Source organism: Carcharodon carcharias, chromosome 12 (assembly GCF_017639515.1).
Source record: "Carcharodon carcharias isolate sCarCar2 chromosome 12, sCarCar2.pri, whole genome shotgun sequence".
Classification (NCBI taxonomy): domain Eukaryota; kingdom Metazoa; phylum Chordata; class Chondrichthyes; order Lamniformes; family Lamnidae; genus Carcharodon; species Carcharodon carcharias.
This window is the reverse complement of record NC_054478.1, coordinates 44170239-44196650: the sequence shown is the minus strand read 5'-3', so window position 1 is coordinate 44196650 and position 26412 is coordinate 44170239. Positions and strand designations below refer to the sequence as shown.

Below are 26412 nucleotides of genomic sequence, written 5' to 3'. Positions count from 1 at the left end.
GGCCCCGACTCTCCAACCTCCCACCCCGCCCCCCTCCCCCCACAGCCCACAGAGGTAGCGCTGAGCACTTCCAGGCACGCTTTATGCTGGGTGGACCTTAATTGGCCTACCCATGTAAAATGGCAGCACGCAGCCGATCATGGGCGATGATTGGCTCCGCGCCCGCTCCTGACCGGCCTGCCCGACGGGGAGAAAATGCTCCCCGTGCTGTATGAAGGGAAGTTAAATTCTATTGCACTTTCTGTAATTCTTCAATTCAAAATGTTTCACCCCCAGGCTGCATGCATGACATGAAATGTATATTGTAAATATCAAGAGAATTATAATTGGACAGAGGCACCCAGGAGTGGAACACACTCTATTGAGACAAAACGAATTTCTGTAATTTTCAAGTTGAAATGTTTTGTAATGTACTTTTACAAATTTATGTATAAAGTATATTTTGGGGGGAAAATTAGACCTATTTTGGTCTGAAACTTCCATTCTGAGGCCCCATTAAATGGATTCAGAGTCCTATTGAGCTAGTGGAGACTTCAATATTAATGAATTCACAAGGTCCTCACCAGTTTTGTTGATGCCTGAACAGTCTGTAACCTTGTGGGAAAGGATCAAGTTACAAGTGGGTAAAGAGTCTTCTCATTTTTAACTGCTTACATGCTTGAAATCTGCTGAGCGTTAAAAGTTAAAATTCACTCATCTCTACTGCGCTTGGCCCCAGTGTTACAGCCATTACCTCTGTGGTAAACCCATTAAAGCCTACAGGAACAGTTCCATTTTGGTGCTCTTTCCAGGAACAACGCCTTGTCACGCTTTCACCTGAGGTGCATTGGGAATAGACTGCTGACTTGAACCGGTTCGTACTAGGGTCTACTGTGTCTGACTGGTGCCCATATGCAAAGAAGGTAGGGAGGAAATCAGCTTCACAACATCCATCCTTTTAGGTCTTCTGAGTGTCAGACTGCATCCCCCGAATGCACCTTAGCAAAAGCTCTGTACTCCAAAGTGTTCTATCACTGAACTACCCAAGCCAACACAGATATGAAGTGTACACCATTAAAATAATCATAATTGTAAGTTTTTCTTTAAGGTAAAATGGCTCTATATTTTCAGTCATTTGTATTGCACGATGTCTCCATTAATTCCCCAATTCCCTTTGGTTGATGCTACTATACTTTGTCCTCCCACAATCACCTTGTATCTCCAGCTGGGATTGTCTGACAATAGTCCATAACTCAGGTTACAATGGTAAACCATTAATCAACTTCAGGAAGTCAACCTCCTTTAATCATGCTAGCAGTTAAATATACTTTTTCAAAAGAAAACGTGTTTGCAGCAAACTGAACTATCAGCCTGATTGAGATGCAGTAATACTTACTTCACAAGCTGGGTGAATTGAAGTGTCAGCCATATAAAGACGGAGACATTTACAAACAGAAAAACTGAACAGTTCATCCTTGACACATTATTTATACTTGAAGGATTATCCAGACACCTTTTGCTGTTCATTTAACTGCATTATAACATTAGAAGGATATATTATCTGATAAAACCCCACAAAGAATGCAATATTTTTGTCCAACATAATTTTTTTGTAAATGTTTACAAACAGGTTACAAAATTCACTAAAATTAGGTACCTATTCATTCAGTAACAGGTCCTGTGCAATGCTAAATGTAATGGGCCTCCCACACAAAACAATAAAAAATAATGAATAGACCTTTTTCTCTGGCTTGGTTGAAAATCTTCACACCCTTCAGGTTTACCCCTAGATGCGTTCTCACGGTAACGGCATCTGTAGCATTGTTCTTGTACCCTCTCTTGATTGATCCGTTGGCATGTGCTCTGTCAAAAATTCAAACAGTTAATTAACAGATTCACTTAATTAAAGTAATGGCTTACACAGAAAAGAGGCACAAAAGCCAGTCCTGTGTTAGACACTTCTGTGGTTCAAATTCCAATATCAGAAATGGTTCATGTCAGGAAATGATGTCCATTCAGGATTCTTATTATGACCTTGTTCGGAAAGAGCTAATCCTACATGGATAGGAAATCAGGTAGTGCAAGAACATTCTAAATTCTAAACAATTTTGGGAAAATAAATTACCTGTCAGACCAGAAGATGTAAACCCCAAAGACTGCAACTGAAAACATATCCATGTTGTTGCCTGACAGCACAATCTCTCGGTTTTCTCCAGTTTCAAGGTCAACTCTTTCTATCTTGTCAGTACGGGCATCGCACCAATATAATTTATTTTCCTGTAGATCAATTGCATAGTAAATATCAGCAGACTTTTTATGAGTGATCGTAGCATCTTATTTTTAAAAAAAAAGAGCTAAAAGAAGGAAAAAAATGCTAAAATGTAATTGAAGGAAAACGTTGCAGATATTCTTTGGAGCAAACTTGGTAGCAAACCTCATAGTCAATTGATATTCCATTTGGCCATGCAATGTTGGAGCTCACTAAGACAATTTGTTCTGATCCATCCAACTGTGCTCTGCCAATGCAAGGCTTCCGTCCCCATTCTGCCCAGAACATGAACCTTTGTGAAAAGATTGACAGCAAAGGTTAGATATTATTAGAACACGCCCAACTTTTTATATGTATGATTATGGACCCATTGCTATTACCACCCAAAAGAAAACGCCATATGCATTAATGTAACTCATTCCTTACACGGTACTATCTCATAGGCCATTGCTACACAACACTGCTGGAGTCATAGCAAGGCCAAAGACATTGAGTGAAAAATGCAAATTATATTTTTAGTAATATATAGTTTTAATTATGAGATTCGCATTACTAATACTAGCATATAACTGACACTGCATAGTAAGTCTTTGAGGCTGTACATAATCACTGTGCTGGAAGTGGCTGGTACAAATCTAAATTTATGGTCAATAGATAGGATGTATTAAGTCAGGCTTATTTTAGAGGGTACATAATCCAGTTAACCAGAAAGAAAGCTGAATTATCTTTTACATTAATTGCCCACTTAAAGGCCTTCAGGTCCCATTGGCGGATAGGCCACCCATCACCTCCCCCGCTACTGGTATATTTGCAGGGGGGCAGGGGCAGGCGGACAGATGACGGGTAGATCACTGGATTTAACAAGCCTACCACAACTGCCACCCCACCTTCAAACCCATCGATGCGGAAGCATTAAATCCAGCTATAGGTATTTGTCTATATTTAAGAACATCATATTCTGGATTATTTAGCATTAATTTACATTTAATAAACATTAACCTTGTAATACATTAAGAAATCCAGAAGATGGTGCTCATTTAGCAGCTGTTCCTGGACAGGGGTTCTCTGCGCAATTTGAATTATGCTTGCCAAAGAGTGATTAACCCTCTCCCAGTCATGATACTCCATATGGGTTATATTGCTTCTGGGGCATTTGACAAGCTCAACACTGTATTGCTAAATTCAACCAAATTGATCTTTTCTATTGGGGAAAAAAAAGCTAGTCCGCAGCTGAGATGCATGTAATGCCATTTCCTGTTGAAATGATTGTGCAATAGTGACTTTTTATGCCTGGAGAATTAACTATAGGCTTTATTCCTTAAATGTTCAGTTTATCACCATGCTTAAACTGCTGCTTGGAGAGAAACAATATTCTAGAGGAACTACTTTCAATTTGAAATATTCTTTCCCCTGGGGAAGTAACAAAGAATGTATTCTCCTTGATGGAGAAAGGGGAACATGTCCTGCTCCTTTTATGTCAGATTTTATGTGGATCTGAGTCAGATAGAAGTAGGCACTTTTCTGGCTCCCTTTAGATTCTTTACCACTTCTAGGATTTTCTGCTGGAAGTGATGGCAGCCATGGAATATGTCTGACCCAATATATTAAAAATCTAAACTAATGATGGAGCCAACCATTACAGTTTTAATGATTACAGCTGTAGTATTGCTAAATGCAAGATATATTAGCAGGTTACCTGGTATGTAATGACAGGAAGGAAGGGGTTTAACACTTGTAAAGTCCCTCCACCAACGAATGGTATTTTCAACATTTTTTTTCTTCATAATTTTAGCTCAACTGGCCTTCCTCTTTAGCTGCCACAGGATCAGCCCCACTCCACTGCTGGTGGCACATAATGTCTGCAGCACCATCTTCTCCCTTAATTACCTCATGCTCTCCCACCCCATTAGGCTCCTTAGGGCAGGTGGTAATCGTGTATGGGGCCTGCTGAAATTATGCTAATGAGGCTGAGCATAGAATGGCTGTGAGGGTTGACAGAGGGGAAGTCAAGCAGATGCCAAATAAAAGATCTTGTCTTGTCATAATAAAAGTAGGATAATTCATTTTCAAAATAAGCATTTGGAGGTTGATTTTAATGAGTTGTAGGATGCATGGAGTCACTGGGGTGAGCAATAAACTCATTTTAACATGGAAGACCGGACTTCTAATCCAATCTGGCAAGAATCAATAGAAGGCCAAAGGCTGGAACAAGGGTGGGGAGTTTATGGAGCCCGCAGGAACAGGAAACATGCGGTGAGGGGTAACTTATTTAGGTGGGATACGAAATCTTGATTTCCCAATGGTGGATTGAGATGCAGAGATAAAGTCAGTGGTGTGTTTGCTTGCCATGAATACTCATTAGCGTAAAACTATTTTTAATTACCTTCAAGTCAAAGTCTGCAGCACATGAGAATCTCATGGCACCCAGTTCATGCTTGCTTAAAGGTGGCATGCACCCAGTGATTTTGTGCAGTTGTGTCTGAGGTTAGCTGTTTTCCTTGTTGAACTCAATGGCACAACGAGGGGAGCAGGAGAATGTTAGCTTGCATGGAGGCTTGGGACCAGCAAGCGTGAGTCAGTGTAGAGGAGGTGTGTGGAGTGGGGTCAGGCCATGGAGGACTGGAAGAGCAATCCAAGCGAGGAGAGAGGGTGGGGTCAAGGACATGGAGGGAAGAAGTGGGAAGGACCTAGTGTACTGGGTCTGGTGAGGATAATCAATCAAGCTAAAAATGTGAGGGGCATAAAAGGTGTCAGCGCTGTCCAAATGTATGTTTATTTAAGGGTGTTGGCTGGCAGGGTTCTTACAAGGCTTTGAGTCCATTTACAATATTTCAGTTAACCCCGCTCAGAGTAATCTCAGGCAATGTCCTTTACAATGCATAGAAGGGAGGACCAGCTGAGCCTACAAGTTCAGCCATGTCCCACAGAGTGGCGAATAAAGCACTAGACATTAACACGAACATTCAATAAGCAGTGAACAAAAAACACAATGATGTTTTTTCCACGATAAAGGAAATGTCCTTAACTGCCCTGCAACCATCAATGCATACCAACCGTGAAGCTTGCCAAAACATTTAGATCTTTGACTAAGCTAGTCTTAACAAACAACAATGATGCCCACATGAATAAAGTGAAACCAGTGTAATGTGAAATATTTACAAGTGAAATTTGATTTTGAAAAAACTCTCATGCCACATTTGAGCTCTTAAGTCTTATATTAATGACAATGGAGTTGGGCAGGAAAGTTTTAGCTATGTCACAGAGCCTGCCCCTCCCTGTTTGATCAGGAGGCCATCTTATAGCCCACCAGTATCTGCAGCATTGTCAGCTGATGGCAGGTTTTACCCTGAAAAGTATCCCTGCAACAGGATCAAACGTCTCCCGTGCATGCTGCTAGAACTTTAAATTTTAATTATAATTGTTTGGAAAATGGAAAACAGCAAGAGAGCCGAAGTGGTGTACATTTCTGGTTATGCTGTTGGGAATGGCACACTGCTGACAAAATCCACCCCTCTCCCCAAGATTTCAGGTGACAGGAAATGGATTGCCATTAGTGAATGCACCTGGGTATGATTTTTGAAAATTCCCTAGATTCTAGAATGATCCTAGCCAAGAGGGAAAACAGGGAATGACAGGTCAGTTAGCCTGATGTCAGTCGTTGGGAAAATACTGCAAATTTATTATTAAGGGAGTCTTAACAATGCACATAAGAAGTCATAATATGGCCAGACAGAGTCAACGTGATTTTACAAAAGGTTAATTACGTTTGACAAATTTATTAGGGTTTACTTTTGAGGATATAACCAATAGCATAGATTAAATGGAGCCAGTAAAGTTAGATATATCATGGAGACAGGGGTAGTATGTTACCATGGATGCAGGAGCATGGATGGAAACAGAGTAGGGATAAGCTGGGTATTTTCAAAGTGGCAGGCTATTGTTAGTGTCACCTGAATCAGTGTTAGGGCCTCAGTGATTTACAGTCTATATTAATGACTTAGACAAAGAGAGCAAGAGTAATAGATCCAAGTTTGCTAATGATACAAAGTTAGGTGGGGATATAAGCTGTGAGAAGGACACAAAGACACTGCAGAGAGATATAGATAGTTGACTGAGTTGACAGTAAGGTGGCAGATTTTGTGTAAGTGTGAGGTTATTCACTTTGGTACTAAGGATAGAGAAGTAGAGAATTTTTTAATGAAACTTCTAATGTTTGATGTTCAGGGAGACTTGGGCATGTACAAGGAATGCAAATGATTAGCAAGTAATTAGGAAAGCAAATTACATGTTGGCCATTATTGCCAGGGGATTGGAATGAAGAAACCTTGCTACAATTCTACAGGGCTTTGGTAAGACCATACATGGAATACTGTGTGCAGTTATAGCCTTCATATCTAAGGAGGAATACACTTGCATTGGAAGTGGTCCAGCGAATGTTCACTAAATTGTTCCAGGGAAGGGAGGGCTGTCACCTGATGAGAGGATATATAAATTGGGCCTATATTCTCTGGAGTTTAGAAGAATGAGAGGTGATCTCATTGAAATATACAAGGCTCCAAAGGGACTTGGCTGGGCAATGGCTGGGGTGCAGTCTCCGGATAAGGGGTCGATCATTTAGGACTGAGATGAGGAGGACCTACTCAACTCAGAAGAGATGCAAATCTTTGGAATCCTCTATCTCAGAGCATTGTGGTTATTCCACCAGTGAGCATATTCAATGTTGAGTTAGACAGGTTTTTGGGGCGCAATCGTCCCAAATTTGTACTAAGTGCGGTAGGGGGTGGGAAAAACGTTTTACCTACCGGCTGCTATGGTAGTTTTTCACATTGTATCATCCCAAACCCACTGCATTAATTGTTCATTCCCGGGAAACATGCCATTTCCATGGCAGGGGGGCTCTCATTCACCCGCCACTCCATTGCCTCGCCACTTCATCACATTGGGCGTCATATTTAAGGTGCAGCCGCGCACACCTCTCAGCCCAGGACTGCTGCACAGAAGACAGGATGGCCCCGAAATGCAAGAAGACTGCCACCCCCAAAGTTTAGTGACACATCCCTTGAAAGTCTTTTAGACGCTGTGGAGGCCCAGTGTGATGTCCTCTACCCCGGCTCTGGCCATGGGAAGGACAACAACATTACCATTCCAACTTGGTAGGTGATGGCAGTGGTGGTCACTGCCAAAGCTGCACAGAAGAGGTTGACCATCCAATGCAGATAGAGGATGAATGATCTCATCCGGGACACTAGGGTAAGGCAACCTTCTCATCACTAAAGCTCACACATTCAAGCCCTCACACATCCAATGGCATCTGACTTACTGCCAGCTCAAGGGACATCACCACACACATCCTCACTTCTCCATCTGGCCTCATCTGCTCTAGAGGCTGTCTCCTCAGCCCTCACCATCTTGAGGCCACTTGCACTGATTAACTTGTGCCTCCACATAAACCCCGGGATAACCCATCCCCAGTAGAGCCTTCACCCTGCAGCCTCTTCCCTTGCCTGAGGCCACTTCTCCCCCTTCCCCTAGTACTGCAGCTGTACAAAACCATATAGTGGCTGGTCAGGCAGGTAGAGACCTGACCGTGAGCCCTCCTAAAGGTGATGTGGTGCTGTCTGCAAAACCTGGCACTGATGACCGCGAGTGCAAGGTAGGCAAACAAACCTTGAAGTCCCAAACGAATTGCAACTCACCAAGTGCACGTCGCTTATGTGCTGTTGTGAACACATATGCTACCATGCTGACATGGGCGGACGATCCAGTGTGGAGGAATGAGTCTGGCACTAGCCTTATAATGACATGCAGATGTGTTACTGTTACACTGAGGTTCCAGCCATCTGAAGGCAGGAGATGCAACCCGCCATTGGTGGGCTGAGCGGACGATTGCAAACTGGTTTCACAACATCATGAAACTGGTTTTCGGCCTTCTTGCCATATTGTTCGCTCACGCCGCCTGATGCCAGCGGTCTTGGTCTCTCAGGAAATCAAAGAACATTGGGAGCGGGCGGTAAAGTGGATTAAAATAGAAGATCAACCATTGTCACATTGAATGGTGGAGCAGGCTCAAGGGGATGAATAGTCTACTCCTACTCCTATTTCCATGTTCTTATGTACCTGGCACCTTTAGGTTGGATGGGCGGTGGGATTGTGGGTGGTCTGAAGGGAGATTGCAGTTGAAGGTTAGGGGAGACCCAAGGTTTTCTAATGGGGCCTGGAGGAGCACATCTCCTGGCCAAAAGGAAGCCTTAAAATAAGTTAAAAATTAAACTGGTCCCCTTCTCCACTTTCCCACTTGTTAGTATCATCATTGATCGCTGAATTAGGCTGCAGTTAGCTCTGTTAATGTCATTAGAGTCTGATTTATCTATTTGGAAAAGGAACTAATCAGCATTGGCAGGTGTCATTGTTGCTTATAGTATAAAATGACAGTCTGCCAGATTGGGGTGAGAGGGAAGCTAGCGTGTAAGGCCTCTGCACAGTTTTAATTGCTCCTCCTGCCTGGTTTCTGCCAGGCAAGGGGGGGAGTTACAATTCTTTCCTTGATGTCACAAGGTGGCATTAATGTCACAATGACCAGCATCTTCAGTTCCATATGTCCAATCCCAATTTACTAAAACCTTAGTTTGAAATTTTGAGTAGAGAAGGAAAGACACAAATGGCTCAATTTTCAAAGAAGACTGGGGTCATATTTGGAGAGGGGCAGGCCTACAATTTGGCACCGCTGGTCATTGTGTTGATGCCGTGCCATGATCCTGACCACAAGGGATTTTCAGAGATGCCAAGTTGGTCACAAATGGCTACGTGCCTGAAAATTGCAGGTAGACAATTTAGAGCAAATTAATGTAGTTAAAAGACCTGATAACGCCTCATTCCCCAGCCAACTGAAATTTCCAATCAATATGCGAGAAGCCTACATAGGCTTGGAACATATACAAGCAAATGTGCTGGATTCAAATTGGGAAAGTCAGTGGGGGAGGGTTGGGGGCGCAACCTTGAACCCTTGTGGTACCTACCCCCTTGAACCAGTAATGACAGCTGGGCTACAGCTGCAGCCACTGGCTGTCCGGTGGAGGGATTGCCTCCTAGAATATGGCCCAGCAGTTGTGCCCATTTTAAAAAATAAGTAAAGACTTACCTGAACTTTTCCCTCTCCAAATCCAGATCGGCAGCTCCCAGTTGGCCTGTGGGGCTGCTGATCTCTAAGTGCTGGAGTGCCTCCCACTGTGCCTCCAGCCTTGGCAATCTGCCCACTGTCCCCAATTGAGACCAATTTAATTGGCCATTCCTTTAAAAATAGTGATGGGTGTGTCTGGAGTAAGTCACGAAGGGTCAGGACCCAGAATTGATCCCATCTCGGGATGCTGCCCCCCAGAATGAAAATTTAGCCCAGCGAAAGAGTGGGAGGGAAAGGAAGTGAAGTAGAAAACAATAAGACGGGAAAGGAAATTTTCAATGTGGCTCATAAAATTTTGTCCTCAAGAATTCATGATTCCTTTCTCTGAGTTATTTAAACTGAGCCTTAAGATATGCGATGAAAATGCAACTCAGATTGTGCAATATCAATTCTAATACGAAAATATATTTTTCAAAAATGTAAAGTGGCACTCGTGAGTCATTGAAGTGCTCCACGTCAATTTATTTTTTATATCTTTTTATTTCTTTCAAACCATTAAAAAAACAGGACCACTCCTGCAGCTCTCTGACATTTGGATCAATCCATTATATCAGCAAGGTATCCTCTCTAACTGAAGCTGACTACTCAGAAGCTTTCAGTTGTAAACTTAGAAGTGACTGAATGAAAAATTGAGCTGACATTGCTCAGCTGAGAGGAACAGGCAAGGATGTGAAAATGTGTCAGTTGATTGAAATGAAAAAGAACACTAAATATGGCCATCAAGATCTTTCTTTCATTTAAAAAAAAAGCTGGTTTACCCTTTTTCTGGATGGACGGCTATTGCACGTGGTTGATCAAGCCCTTGGGATATGACCACATAGCGAAAGGAGCCATTAAATCTTGCAACTTCTATTATATTGAAGCCATAATCTGACCAGTATATATTACCTGAGAAAGATGCAGAAGAGATAAATGTTAATGTTCCATCAAGCTACAACATTAATAGGTAATTGAAAAATGGGCAGAAAATCTTATACCAGCAATCCAATCAACCGCTATGCCTTCAACCCGTCCAAGGCCATTTGTAATAATATCATCCCTCCAGGTCTGGTCTCGTTTAGCTCTGCTAATTGTACTCCTTCCCATATCTGTCCAATAGACGGTATCATTCGCTGCAAATAAAATTTGATAATTGAAGTTTCAAAAAGTCACTAATTTTCCAGGATGATTCTCCAATCAAATTCTAACAAGACAGTTTAATCTTCTAAATTATCATTTTTTTTTTTGCATTCTTCCTCAGTTTCACACCAATTTTATTCCTCCTGCCTGTAAGGTGGGCTTTAATAGGTCAGCTGCTGTCTCAAGTGCCGTTCTTCATGTATGGGCCCACGTGTAAAAGTGCGCGCAACCTAAATTGACAACACAGTCAAGCTCCATTATGTCTTTATTAAAAATATACACACATACATACATATCTACATATGCACTAACAACAGGGGTCAACTATATAATGATGCAGAGCAAATACCATGCTGGGGTTTTCAACTTTGACATAAAATAGGCACAAGGTTGGCAATGCTTGTCCAAGGCCACAGTCAGGAGGTTTGAACCTGTTTTAGGTTTAGGCCTTATTTGATTTTTTTCAATGGACTATAGGAGCTAAAAAGATGCCCCATCACCAGTTTCAGAGGGTGAAAATTCAGACAACTCATGTACAGATTCCGCTAGGAGGTAGGACCGGTTGTGGGTGGAGCACATTCTGGGGGAAGGTGGAAGGCATCAGGCTGGAGACACAAGGCTGAGGGGGAGGTTGTATGGATGCTACCCCTGGCTGCATAAGAGTCTTACAGAATTAGTTTTTCCTGAGCAGCATCCAGGTGGTAAGGACAGCTTCAGTAAAAAAGTAAGCTCCCCTACAGCACTGCTTGCCTGCACCAGAAGGAGCAGGACGACTACCTTCCAGCCCACCAAGCAACACGACCCCTATGCATCCCATCCAAAGTCCCATCTGGGATAGGGGATCAGAACGCACCACACAGGGTCAAGGATCAGAAGCTACCCCCCACTTCTCTGGGGTTGGACCCTCATCCCTAATCTCCTACTAACTCAACAACAGGCTTTCTACCTGCTCCTGTCAACACCCACCCCCCCCACCCCCTGCCCAACCCTGGAGTGCTCACCGCCCAACAGAGGGCAAAACCTATCAATCAGCTTGGTTTCCATCTGGGGATCCTATAGAAATAAAGGCATGCTGTGGAGTAAAAGTCCCACACCATGGCCAGAATTTTTCTGTCGGTGAGTTGGGGGCGGGCTCTGCTCGCCGACACAAAAATGACACGGGATGATGTCGGAAGGAACCCTCGACGTCATCCTGCCCCATTTAAATATTCAGAAAGGTGGGCGAGCAGTGAAATCAGCTGTCCACCCGCTGACTTGTCAATGGCCAATCGAGACCATTGACAGGATAATTAAGCCAATTAAAGGTCCTGCCCATCCAACCTTTAAGGCTGGCAGGCAGGCCAGGAGCCCCAGCGGGCTTCTGAAGAAACATGAAACCTCATCCGCTGGCGGGATGAGGCTTCATGTCAGTTTTTAAAAACTTTTAATAAACTTTATGTAATATTCATAAACCTGTCCCATCTCGTGTGACATTGTTACATGAGTGGGACATGTTAATCATATTTTTATCTTGCTATTTTTTAGGTTCATTAATCTTTCAGTACTCTACCTGAGACAGTACTTAGTCTCAGGGATCTGTGCACTCTTTCGTGTGCATGCGTGAAAGAGTGCACTTTGACAGATGGGGAATCCCTCCCCCCTCCCCCCCGCCCCCTGCACAGGAAGCGCATAGTACTTCCCGTCAGGCAGCCCGCTGGGTGGGCCTTAATTGGCCCGCCCACTCAAGATGACGGCAAGGCCCGTTTCGGCGGTGGAGTTCTGCTGCCCGCCCGCTGCCAAGCTGGTGGAGCTCACTCGCCCAGCGAGGGCTAAATTCTGCCCCATATAGCCCAACTGAAACACCATCTCCACAAGCCACTTGCAAAACCTGTCCCTGTCAATATCATGGCCATCTATTGCTGACCTGACCTACAAAGTCCAAGATCTAATAATAATTTCTTCAAACAATCACAAGCAAATGAAGTGATAGGCTTGGATTCTGTGGTTGTAATTATGGCAAAACTGTCCGCCTTCACTGTCATTACTCTGTGAAACTTCTGGCATCCTGTTATGACACAGCAGTTAGGAAAGGCTGAGTTATTTAAAATCCCAGAGGGAAACTTTAAACAACTGTCATAACCTATATTTTCAATTGGTATATTTGAGATGCAGCTCTAAATTCAGAAATGAAACCCACTAAGCCTCAAAAGGTTTTTATATAAATTAAATTAAACACTTATTAATTTAACAACAAATTTAAACATATACACATGTCTTCAAATTAATACCATAATAACTTTTAGACAAATCCCCAAATTAATTACTCCCACGTAATCTTCCCCAAGGCAACAATAACCCATAGACTTAAAAAGACACCAGGCAAAGCGCTTTTTATCTTGCAAATTCAAAATGAGTCTCCTTTCAATTTGGTTCCTTCGCAAAGTTATAGGCTTACAGGTGGACTGCCTCTGACCCTTACACAGAACTCTTTTCTGTATATACCTAGCCTTCCCTTTGAATGCAAATTCTCATTGTATCACCCAGCCCTTTGAACTCTAACTCTTCTAAAAATAAAACTTCCTTCATAGTGCCAATTTTGTTAGTAATATAAACATATTGCTTGGTGTGTCCTAGCTAGGTGCAAGATTTCACCCCCAGTCTTTGAATGGCTTATTCAACAAAGTGCAAATGCACCCTCTACCTTACTGTTTAACATCTCAAAACATCTATACATTAAAGCACCCTGGCTTTAATTCAGTTAGGACACACACACTCACACCCACTGACAGAGACCCTACTACAAGTCCAATTTAAAATAATTTCCAATAACATTATGTACATTAATACATTCATGACACACCCACACATACACAGCAAACTATGGAAGTCCACTGTTGCTGTCAGTGATTCTTTGTTCCTACATAGGATATGCTGTTGAAATCCTTGCAGATAGGAATCAATTAAAATCACTGAATTCAGATAAACGTACACTGTTTACATGATAATCTCATGGCAACAAGTCTTGTTGAATGAGATATAAGTTAATTTTTTACAAACTAATTCATAGGGCTGAGTTTTCCCCCCACTGGGGAGAGATGTTGATGGACGGGCGCGTATGGTCACGCTTCTGATCGGCACCCTGGATCGGAGGCGTGCAGCCATTTTATGTGACGTCTGCACGGAAATGCTATGCGCTCCCTGTGCGGGCTGTGGGGGGGAAATCCCAAAATCAAGAGTGTGCTCGTTTGCGCATGCACACAAAAGAACGCACTCATCTCCCTGAGGCTACGTGCTGCCTCAGGGAGATCGGCTGTAAATGTAAAAAAAGACAAAAATAGAAAAATAAAATTTCCCTAACATATCTCCTCATGTGACAATGTCACGTGAGTTGGGACATGTCTATAATTTTTACAAAATGTTTATTAAAATTTTTTAAAGCCTACATGAAATCTCATCCCGCCCGTGGATGAGGTTTCATGTTCTTTCTAGTTCCTGCTGGGGCTCCCGGCCTGCCCGCCAACCTTAAAGTTGGACGGGCAGGTCTTTTAATTACTTAACTGACCCTGACAATGGCCTCAATTGGCCATTTTCAGGTCTGTGGGTGCGTAGCTGATTTTTCTGCACTCCCGCCTTCCTGAAAATTTAAATCAGGTGCGGTGACATCGGGAGCTCCCCCCTGATGTCACCGCGTGTCATTTTACTTGTCGGCGAGCGGGGCCTGCACTCGCTCGCCGACTCGTAACATTCTGCCCATAATTACTACTGAACAATCTCCCTAGCATCAAAAGAAATGATGTTTGTGGATGGTCTGTTTCTCCATTTCATGAAAAAAAATTCACAGATTTGCAATTAATAAAAATAGATTTTAATGTGCCTCATTTATGCTTGTTAGAAGTGACATATATTCACATACAAGGACCCCATTCTATGCAAACAAAAGCAAATTGTTCAAGCCTTGCTCCTTTTTTGATTAGCCTGGCTGCTTGGGGAACCTGCTGTTCCTTGTTGCTTGCTCCATGGTAATGCCTTGGCCAATCAGTGTTGACTTACCAGGAAATCAGCACTCTTCTTTTCCTGTTGTATAAATTGTTGTGATCATTTGAAATTTGGCATCCTTGCATTTGTCCTGATGAGCGTAAGATGAAAAGCATTGGTAACATCTTTCTTGTTAGCAATATTCAAGGTCTGTACCACCAAACAATTGTTTGAATAATAAAAGTGTTTTTTTTACAGTTCCTTTATGATATTTCAGTTTCTACCTTAGTATTATGTGTATGTCCCAATCTTTATTTTGCTTCCTGCAAAATTAATAAAAATTGAATGATAAAACCTGCTTTCCATTTCTGGCTTGCTGTCTGTGAGAATTCTGCAATATGATTGGCTGCTTAACCTGCTTGAAAACTTCACTGTTGCTGTAAGTCAGAGGCTCCCTATAAGTGGCAAAAGGATGAAATTAATATTGGGAAAGGTAAAATGTAAGTCATAGAGCTCGCTAGATCTTTGAGGTTAACAGCAAATGCTGCCAGAAAATCTGGGACATTACATTTGCTCAGCAACAATTGATACACTCCTCAAAGATCTAAGAATTGATTTTGAGGAACAACTAATTACAGCTATAATGGCTCAGAATTTTGCAGTAGTAAAATCCGTGAGGCTGACAGCACTGCCAAAATTATTGGGTAAAATGGGCAGCAACTTCTGTTGTCCACATAAGCATAGTTAAATGTGGAACTCTGGTAATTGTTGTCAGATATATCTAGTTCCTCCACAGGGTGCACTGCTGCAGTCTTTGCTGATGGAATCAACACAAAAATCATTCAGTTGCTTGGTGCTACAGAACTTGAACATTACTAAAAAGAGAGACATGTTTCTGAAGCATTTTGGCTTGCTTTCATTAGGAAAAACACAAAAATGCCAAATTTCTAACAATCACAATTTATGCTACAGGAGAAAAGGAGTGCTGATTGGTCGACTCTGATTGACCGAGGTGTTGCCATGGAGAAAGCAATGGGAAAGTATATGCTCCCAAGTTCCCAGATAATTTAAAGAAGATGCAAGTTTCGAAAATATTCCTTTTGTTTGCAGAGAATGGGTCCTGCATATGAATGTATGTCCCTTCTAGCAAGCATAAGTGAGTCACATTACAAGCTCGACTGATTATCTTAAATTGGTTGTTATTGTAGCTATTAGCACACTCAGGATTGTTCAGCAAGTACTGTCCAACATAGAATCATATCGAACAGTAGTTTTGTTTTGGGTTTTGCAAGCACATGCTGGTTGAGTATAGTCTGTATTCTGCCTGACTATGACAATCACTGATCTCTGGTCGTTGGCCTCAAATGCACATTCTGTGATTGGCTTCAACTCATTGACAATGAGTAAAAGTTGGCAGTGTGAATGCATAAACCACAATTGTTGAAATTAACTTCCATAGTGGAGTAAGGTGGATTTCTTATGCAGAAGTAGCAAACTAATGGCTCCAGTATAGATATGAATCCAGTTCCCTATGGAACAATGGTCAAACAATTACTTTCACATATGTATATAGCACTAGTCATTATGGCAGCTGGTTTCCTCTTATTTGTAGATGTAGAGGGGATTTGTTTTGCCTTCAATCACTGCATAGAGGCTTACTAGACAGATGTACAATTTGCAGAACCTGCCCAGTAGTGCTATCTTGAACACGCATGCCAATTTACTGAAATTCCACACTGGAGCAGACCCTTGCAAAATTACCACTTTAGTGATCCGGTTCAAATCAATGTCCTCCAAAGCCAGAGAGGCATAACATCTAAAAACTTACATATTTTCATAATGCATGATAGGAGGAAAGATTCTTTTATCAACAGCATTTCTCTTTAAGTTATTGAGTCTCCCAAGCCATTGCTTACAGTCAGTTAAAGGATATGCTTTTATCATATTGATTTATTAAGCCCATAAGAGCAACCATCCTTATTGTTTTCAGAACAGACCGAAATGCCAATCCAGCACAACAGGGCTGTGGCTTGATTCCTCATCCCCAGTCAACAGAATCTGTCACCCCCATGCCCCTTGTTTTACACTCCAAAAGGTTTCTCCTTTTGTTCTAGCCAACAAATTGAGACCCAAATGTGCCTTGCTCTTTCCTCTCATTCTCTCCACACAATCTGCCTTTTTGTTTCTCGGTACCACTATCCTGCTGAAAGGAGTAAATAATGCTCAGGGTTTGCTAATCAGAGATGGACTCCTGTTCATCTGCACACTGGGGTATTGTTGGCTACATGAAGAAAAAAGTACTCAAGCTGAAGTCTCAGCTGCGTGGTGAGGACTGCAAATTTCTGCCATGACTATGGGAATGTTATTGTTCGGATCAGCACTGTTAAACTAAGCTGCTGAGCATGGAGCGTGAGAATAGTGAAACATGGGGGTAGAGCCCTGCTGTCCTGAACGCTGACACTGTGCTGCTCTATGGGATAACAAAGTTGTTGGAACCAAATACATGATGCATTTATGATTATTTTCAATTACTTTATGTTTTTGTTGATATATGACAAGTGAAGGAACTATTCTGCTGATTATAAGTTATCCAGCAAAAAAGGTAAGAAAAAGGACAGGCCCTGTCATGTGACCTTATGTTCAATTCATCTCAGGTTTTTGCAAAACTAGCTTAAAAACAAGGGGTCTCCCACTTAAGTCAGAGATAAGGATGAATTTCCACTTTAAGAATTGATACTCTTTGGCATTCTCTTCCCCAGGGAGCAGTGAAGGCTGGGTCAATGGATATATTCAAGACTGAAACAGATTTTTGACCTACAAGGGAGTTAAGGTTAGGGAGAACAGCAGGGAAGTGAAGTTAAGGCCACAGTTAGATTAGTCATGACCTTATTGAATGGTCGAGGCCAAACGACCTACTCCTGCTCCAAATGCTTATGATCTTATTAGTTCCCTGCAAACCCATTGCAAATGTTCAGCACCTTTTTCTGTGAACAACTTCTTCCTTCTTTCATTTGCTTTAGCCTATGTTCCTTCATCTGATATCCTCAATTAACTTGAAGTAGTAGCCTTCATTTATCTTACCAAATCATTTACTATTTTGTACAAGGTCCCCTTTAATTAGCTTATATCATGGTTAGGTGAGAAACTATCACGTCAATTATGTCTGAGACAATTCCCTTTGCTGTAACATAAATGGGTAAAACCTCTTTGGTAGAATGTCAATCAAGAGAAATTGTAATTGGGAGGAAAGGTTATGCACAATTAGACTGGTTAATACCAAAAGTTGAATATAATTAGAATAAACAATTGAAAAGGAAAAAGACTTAACCAATAAGGAATAAGAATATTGATATATCATTTCAACAGATTATGGTCTCGAAGATAGATATGATATTTTATTCAAAATGAAGGGAAAAATATGGAGTGCTGGAAATTTAGAAGTATATACCTTTCCTAAATGTTTCACACTGAAGTGACTGATGATGTTTAATTTCCATGTCAAAAACAGAATTACCTGGAAAAATTCAGCAGGTCTGGCCGCATCGGCGGAGAAGAAAAGAGTTGACGTTTCGAGTCCTCATGACCCTTCAACAGAACTCAGTTCTGTTGAAGGTCATGAGGACTCGAAACATCAACTCTTTTCTTCTCCGCCGATGCGGCCAGACCTGCTGAGTTTTTCCAGGTAATTCTGTTTTTGTTTTGGATTTCCAGCATCCGCAGTTTTTTGTTTTTAATTTCCTTGTGTTTGTCAGCAAACACTCCTGATAAATCCTGTGAAATTCTGCATATTCCATATATAGCGTGGTTTGTTGTACAATTACTGGAACTGCATTATATCCAATATTGCACTGCACAAAACACTATTTGGTAGCACAATAACACTTAAGATTTTAATTCTGTTGCATTAATTTAAGGATTTTGAGTTTTGTCTTAAAAAAGACATTTTGTCGAAGCTATTCATCTAGCACTCATCAGGACAATTACAAGAATACGAATGCCAGGGGAAGCAATAACTTTATACTATATAAGAAGAGAGTGCTGATTGGTTGGCAGGTAGACTCTGATTGGTAGAGGCATGATTGCACCAGTTAATGGTGACTGACAGTTAACTGCCAAGTATTTTTTTTTGATGTTTAAAACAAGCAGCTTCAATCTGATTGGGCAAGGTATTGCCCTGAGGAATGTACCAGTGAACGGCTATCACCTATTTTGTTCAGCTGAAACAAGCACAATGGGCAGAATATTCTGCCTGGCGTGCGGCAGGCCTGACCCAATCTCCGGCGGGTGGAGAGCTGATCCCTACTGGAGAAGCGGGCCCCACTGCCATTTTACGTGGGCGGGCCAATTAAGGCCCGCCCAGCATGACATCTGGCGGGAAGCGCTATGCACTTCCTGTGCAGGCAGGGGGGAATTCCCCAAAAGTGCATGCGCATGAAAGAGCGCACATCTCCCTGAGGCAAAGTGCTGCCTCAGGGAGATCGCTGAAAGTTTTAAAAATATGAAAAATAAAAAAAGAAATTCCCTAACATACCCCCCTCATGTGACAATGTCACATGAAATGGGACATGTTCATAATTTACATAATAGGCAGAATTTTGCCCTTGGTGGGTGGGTGGGACCCACCGGCTCAGCGGCAGGCGAACAGCTGACCCCCGCCACCGAAATGGGGCCTGTTGCCATTTTGAGTGGGCAAGCCAATTAAGGCCCACCCAGAGGCCTGCCTGACAGGAAGCGCTAAGCGCTATGCACTTCCTGTGCAGGAGTTGGGGGGAAGGATTCCCCATCTGTCAAAGTGCACTCTTTCGTACATGCATGCGAAACAGTGCACTGCTCCCTGAGGCAAAGTCCAGTTTCAGGGAGATTAGTGACAGATAAAAAAAACACCAAAAATATAAAAATATTAAAATTATTAACATGTCCTCCTCATGTGACAATGTCCGACAAGATGGGACATGTTAATAAGAAACACATTAACTTTATGAAACTTTTTAAAAACGGACATGAAACCTCATTCCGCTAGTGGATGAGGTTTCATGTATTATCAGAAGCCCACTGGAGCTCCTGGCCTGCCAGCCAACCTTTAGGTTGGACAATTTTGATTTGTCTTATTAGTCTTAATTGGCCATTGACAGGTCGGCGGGTGGACAGCTGATTTCGCTGTCCGGCCGCCTTCTTGAAAATTTAAAGGGACCGGGATGACTTCGGGGGTTCATCCTGACGTCATCCCATGTAATTTTCCCGTCGGCGAGCGGGCCCCGCCTCCAAATCACCGATGGGAAAATCCTGGCCAATAAGTTCATTTAATTTTTTAAAACCCTACATGAAACTTCATCCCACCGGTGGATGAGGTTTCACGTTTTTCCATTTGCCGCCAGGGCTCCCAGCCTACCCACTAATCTTAAGGTTGGACGGGCAGGTCCTTTAATTGTTTAAATGACCCTGTCAATGGCCTCAATTGGCCATTGACAGGTCAGTAGGCCCGCAGCTGATTCGCCTTCCTGAAAATTTAAATAGATTGGGATGACATCAGGGGTTCCAGCCAACGTCGTCCTGGGTCATTTTATGCGTCGGTGAGCAGGCCACGCCCCCTGCTCGCCGACGGCAAAATTCTGCCCAATGTGTGTACATGTTCTACCAGTCTACAAAGAACAGGGCCCTGTGTATTAATATATGTAGCTTACAGTACATGCAAATGTGCCACATTGCAAGCCTGACTGACAATCTTAAATTGGTTGTCAGCTTAATTTTTAGCAAAGGATTATTAATGGGCTCCATTCTGCACTCAAGTTCACCTTTGAAATGGAGCAGTCAAATGATCTCTCTTTCCTTGATGTACTAGTTGAGAAATCTGCCAGGGGTTCTCTACCAAGCTTACCTTCACTGCTCAATACATGTGTTGGGATTCTTACAGTTCAATGCGCTATAAAATTGGTCTTATTGGCAACCTCATAAATAGGGTCCAAGCCATTTGCTCACCATGCAAGCCTGATGCAGAAATAGGGTGCATCAAAGACATCCTGTGAGGTAATTGCTGCCCTGATCAGATCATTTTGCACCATATATCGCGCAAACTCATGAATGAGCCTAAGGCTCACTTACAGCCTTGAAAAGTGCCCAGACTACCTCAGATTACCCTGGAAGGGCAAGGTATCTCAAAAATTTGAGCAACAGTTGAAGCTATCTGTTTCATGCTGCTACTATGTAGTAGCAACATGAGTGGTATTTACCACTGACAGGATGCTGCCCTCATGCCAAAAAGATGTTCTGCCTATCATACAAATGAGTCATGTGATAAATGAATTTCAGTGCCAGTATGATGCTAGGTATGTAAGTGTACATCCCAAAGACTGGCGGATCGTATCAAACAATATGTCCCAGCTGCTGTTTGCAATGGGCAAGATACAGAACATACCCAACTAGCCCGTGCTTGCAAAACTCAAAACACTGTGTCTAACATGAGATGTGATTCTGTGATTGGATAACATTTGCTAAATAATCCTCTGTGTGCTAAAAATTACATTGCCAATCAATTTAAGATTGTCAGCTGGACTTGCAGTGTGGCACATTTGCGTGTACTGGAAGCTACACATATTAATTCACAGGGCCCTGTTCTTTGCAGACAGAAAGAACATGTACACACATTGTACCTGTTTCAGCTAAACAAAATAAGTGATAGCCATTCACTGGTTCATTCCTCAGGGCAATGCCTTAACCAATCAGATTCAAGCTACCTAGTTTAAATATTAAAAATTGCTTAACAGTTAACTATCAGTCACCATTAACTGGTGCATTCTCCATGGCAATGCCTCTATCAATTAGAATCCACTTCTCAACCAAGCAATACTCTCTTTTAACACAGTCTAAAGTTGTTGCTTTCCCTGGCATTGGTATTCTTGCGATTGTCCTGATGAGTGCAAGATGAAAAGCTCTGACAAGATGTCTTTTTTCAGCAATACTCAAGGATTTTATTTATGTTAAAAATAACATTTTTAAAATACAACCATCGATTCTGTCTGACATAATGCAAAGTGTTGTAATCCCAAACCACAATACAATTTGTTTATCAGAAATACTGGAAAACACCCAGCAGGTCAGGCCAGATAAGGGTTATTGACTTAAAACATTGAGCAGAATTGAATGGCAACCCCCTCCCCACCTACCAGCCCCTCCAGGAGTGCACTGGGAAGCATAGGTGCCATTTAATAGGATAGGAGAGTGCAGGGTGGAGAGCTCATTGCCATACTAACTACCTCCAATTAAGTCCCGGGTGGGGAAGGTTGAGGTTAGCTAATTAAGGGCCACTTAAGGGCCTCAGCCTGCCAATGCTGGTATTCTATCAGTGGCAGGGGATCACGGCATCTGAGCAAGCCACCAGTTATACGCTGTTGGGCCTGTCTGTGACCTGTGGTGGGGCAGCCCTTTTTGCTTAGGAACCCTGCGCTCAACAGAGGTCTCCATGGTGGCAAGAGCCACCCCCACAGGGAGGCTGCCCAAGGGAAGAGCTATACCGTCTTTTAAACCAACTTCCCTCCCCCTTGCCGGGGTCTGCCTGACTGGCTCAGCGAGGCCTCCTCCACCCCTCTTACTTGGGTTCCAGGGCTTTCAGCAATATTCCTCCTCCCAGGCCTCCTGCAGAACTAACAGTGACCACCACTCCTGATAACAATGCTGGTACTGAAGAGCTGCTGGTCTCTGATTGGCCCAGGAATCCTGACATCAGGCAGCAGATACCTGATTGGACCACAGCCATTAAAACCAGCACATGAATTCTCTTTCGCTCTTCACAGATGCTGCCTGATATGTTGAATGCATCCCGTATTTTCTATTTTTATTTCAGATTTCCAGCATCCACAGTATTTTTTCTGTAACCTTTTTATTATCTGTGGACACATGTAACTCCCTTCCCCAGGCAGGTTAGTACAAGGCTCTCACCTCCCCCTCCCTTCCCCAGCAGGAGTGACCCCAGCAGAAAACTATTGCACAAAACAAATAATCCATCCTACTTGATTGATCACAACAAAGCAAGCATATCCATTTTTAGGTTTATTCAACACAAAAACATAACGAAACAAACTTGACAGTAGACAAATAACAACTGTAGAAGTTCTATGAGAGCAAAATCCATGATGGACAAAACCTAACCAGTGAAAGCCACTGACTTTTCATTATGTTTTGACAAGTCACAGTGCCATCCTCAGTGCTCAAAGGAAGATATGGTCAAAAGATCATGAAAATGTTGAAGGATTCCTGGGTTACCTTTACTTCATCATGGAGGTCTTCCTTTCACAATTTAGCAGCAAATTCCTGGACAGCTGAAAATTGTTGATTTTAATATTCTAGTTTGCTAAGAAATACACTATATAGCAACAGATATGGGATAGGGTAGTTTTTACATATGCACTTTTACTTCTGGGTCGTAAAGAAGCTCTTTTATGTTCTGCATTAAATTGACAAAATAATATGTTCCCATCTGCTCACCTGCATCCTTCCTGCATCTGTATTTTGTATATCCCTATTATCTGAGGTGCTATGTCAAAGAACCCCGAGGAACAATTACAATTTCCAGTTACAACTCAGGGACAACAGTGTGCACCATAAAATGTTCAGCAATATGAAAAACTTGCTTAGTTATACCATCCAATAGAGACATAAACCAGTGAAAGCTCCCTTTCAGTCTCACTAAATATATTTCAAAATTATGTTAAAACAAATTCTCACTGCTATTTTCTGGCTCTCAATGGTAAATCATTGTCCCTTATGAAAATAAAGTACAAACACATTGCCACTTCTGTAACTCTCAAGGCATTTCCTTAGTACTATAGCTCTCAAGTTTTGTCCTTTGTTTGCCAACGTTTTTTTAAAACTTCAATTCTATGGAATAAACTGCAGTTCCCTTGGCTCATTGTGAATATTCACTGTACATCTCTCAGTTTCTCTCCAAGTGGTTCTCATTCTGTATGTATAACGCATGGGCATGAGCTAAATCTGATCAGCACACTGGGGATTTAAAAGTGATGCACAATTATGATGACAGGGTTTCTAAAACTAGACAAATTTAAGAAAAGAAAGAAAACAGTTAGATATCATCAGTGCCAAGGTAGAAATGAAGGAGCATATAGGATATCACTGGGCCACGGAATCCATTTCTGTAAGTCTGTGAAGGTAAGTGGAGCGGGTGTAATTACATTCTGCTATTCCAATCTTTTATACATGGGAGATGAGTTCCTTGAATTCCTTGTGCCATTAGTGTTGTATTTCAAGTAGTAAATAAAGGCTTAATGTTATCAATTTTTCATTTGTCAGTCTATTTCTGTAGAAATGACGATAGTTTGACATGAAATATGGAAATTCTGTAATTTACTTTATTTGTGCTACATAGAATACATAACTAAACAGAAGCATAAATATTTATTTCTGACAGTTCCTAAATATTGAATAAAATAGTACCTGTAATAATCTAAAAATGGTTGATTACTACCAGAAGAATGAGTCTATTTTCGGTGCCTGAGATGAACCTCCTTCTCCATAGCGCTTGCATGGTGGAACATGCTTACTTATAGTGGCAGGCTGAGTGAAAACCAGGAGCTTTCACTTTCAAAATGAGGGACAATGACATACAGATGGAAAATAGAAAGGAAAAATGACCTACCCCTTGACCAAGTACCTAAGGACACTCAGGGATAACAATACTGTTCGCCCCAGAACCGATTGGATCATAAAATACTTTCACACAAGTTAACATAAATTAATGCAATCCAGTACATTTCTCTAAATTTCTCCTTGTTGTTTGGATCAGCAGGCTTAATCATTACTCTTCATCTCTTTTGTTGCAGGGAACATATAGTTACAATAGAACTGAATCTTCTCTTGAAGTGAAAACTTGACAGTATCAATACTTTTTGATAGCTTAACATACACCTAATAATTAAAAACTTGTTTTCCTTTAAACTTCCTCGTTCAATTTATTTTTATCATATTAACACTGATAAACCAGTCCATGTTTGAGAGAACTGGGTTCCATTGTGATATAATGGTTTGAACATTTTTCATTCAGGTTCTAATTGTTACAGCTGCTTGAGATTCAAAACCTTAGGCAATCATGAGTAAATTTTGAGATCGTGAAACTGAAACATTGCTCACCGATATATTGCTGGACAGTTCTTATTAACTATTCACAGCAGGCTTCTAGATTGAGCCTGACACTGTGAGCTCAGCATAAAAGAGATAACGCAGAAATGTATGTAGTTTTCTATCCTTAAAGAGCTACAACTAAAATGTAAAGGAATGTGTCATTATACACGGAGTCATTTTTTTTTTGTCTATCCAAAAGCTGCAGATATTTTAAATTCTCCTTTCAGCCTCAGGAAAGGTTAAATAAAGCAAAGAAGTAGCTGAAATAAAACAGAGTAATGCAAACAAAGAGGCACAAAAAGGAGTCTATGGATAAGTAAAGAAATGAAGCAATGCTTGGAAACCCTGTTTGGTGGCTGGAGTTGCTCCTGCATAAGCTGAATTCAAGGACATTCTAGGGCATTTTCCCAGAGGATAGTAGTGCATTATGGTTGGCAAAGAGACAGTGGACAACTCAATGCCAAACACATTACCTTCACAACCTAGGCATAGTGCAGAAGATGACACACCTGGAAAGAGCTTACAAGATAAAACAATCCAGAAATACATTTAACAAAAAGCATACTGTAAGCTGTTGCCTAGTAACATGTTCCAACTTATTGCTGGCTCCTATTTTTACACAACTGAACAGCTCTTTCACCATTTGTCATACATAACTACTCTCCAGCAGGATATCACCATACAATTGAAACCTTTGGAATAGTTACATCTCATATGTTTTCCACACACATGCTCTTTGTCACATAACCAAGCTGCATGATGCATGATTGCTTTCTGATACAGAGGAGAGAAAAACATCAGATTCATACATCACTATGCACATATTCCTCCAACTTACAATATGTCAAGGCTATTACTTTGCATGCATGACAAGATGGGGCAAGGAAGCTGACCTGAAGCATAAAAGGGTTTAGCAAGTACAAATAGTAGATTCTCTTGGAAGATGCTACTCTAGATTCCCTTCCACAAAGGAACATCAAGAGAATACAGGAAGGTGAAACTGCAAGCTGAGTCCTAGTGTACATCTTGTCTTCTTCTTACAGACCCTCACAGAGACACATATGCACCCACACAAGCATCAGCCACAGTTCTCGCGTATCTCATCATGCAATATCTTACAAAGCTAGTTTTGTTCAGAGGTGTGCAATGGAGCCAGTATTCTGTGCTATGACTGGGTGAGGAGGAGCGAAGTGGCCCCCCTTCGATTCAGCACCCCCCCCGCCCCACCCCACCCCGGTTGGTCTTAATAAAGGTTTTAAAATTAATTAAAACCTGAGAAAAAATAATAAAGACACAACTGTGTGCGCGCACATACATACACACAGTCAGATATCAGAAGTAAGAAAGTTAGAGTCCAATAAAAAGTTAAAAGAATGTACAACCAACTCCTTTGCTTGTCTTTGAGGTGTGGATTGTTGAACATTGTGGCCATTTGTAGTTAGTTGGTTTCCTGTAGAATTCTGTAGTTGACTTGGTTCAAGTCTGCATTTTGTTGAAAACACTCTTATAGCTTCAGAAAGAGAGAGAGAGGCCTTTACTGCTTTCTTCTAGCAGTGTTTTAGATAACTATGATGTTTCTTTTTTTCATGCCTTTCTGATTCTGCTTGGCAGAACTAGTTTTTAAAACTCCTGCTTGTATATTCCCAGAAAGGAATTCAATTAGCATGTCTGCAGTCGTTGTTGCAGAGTAAGTAATCACCATTTTTAAATATTTTCATCCAAAACTTTTGACACACTTCAAGACAGAGATTAACAGGAGATGGGGGTTATATCATTCTCCACA

The 26412-nt window shown here is 41.7% G+C and overlaps 1 protein-coding gene across 1 annotated transcript in view; it reads right to left on the bottom strand.

Moving 5' to 3' along the window:
* Positions 1-26412, bottom strand: part of LOC121284946 (low-density lipoprotein receptor-related protein 1-like) — a 1922347-nt gene that overhangs the window by 485772 nt on the left and 1410163 nt on the right. Inside the window, exons 36-40 of the mRNA XM_041200912.1 lie at positions 10403-10537; positions 10184-10313; positions 2414-2540; positions 2105-2256; positions 1718-1842 (exon numbers count right to left, since the gene is read on the bottom strand). Of these exons, the coding sequence (XP_041056846.1) occupies positions 1718-1842; positions 2105-2256; positions 2414-2540; positions 10184-10313; positions 10403-10537 (669 nt within the window). The remainder of the gene's footprint in view (positions 1-1717; positions 1843-2104; positions 2257-2413; positions 2541-10183; positions 10314-10402; positions 10538-26412) is intronic.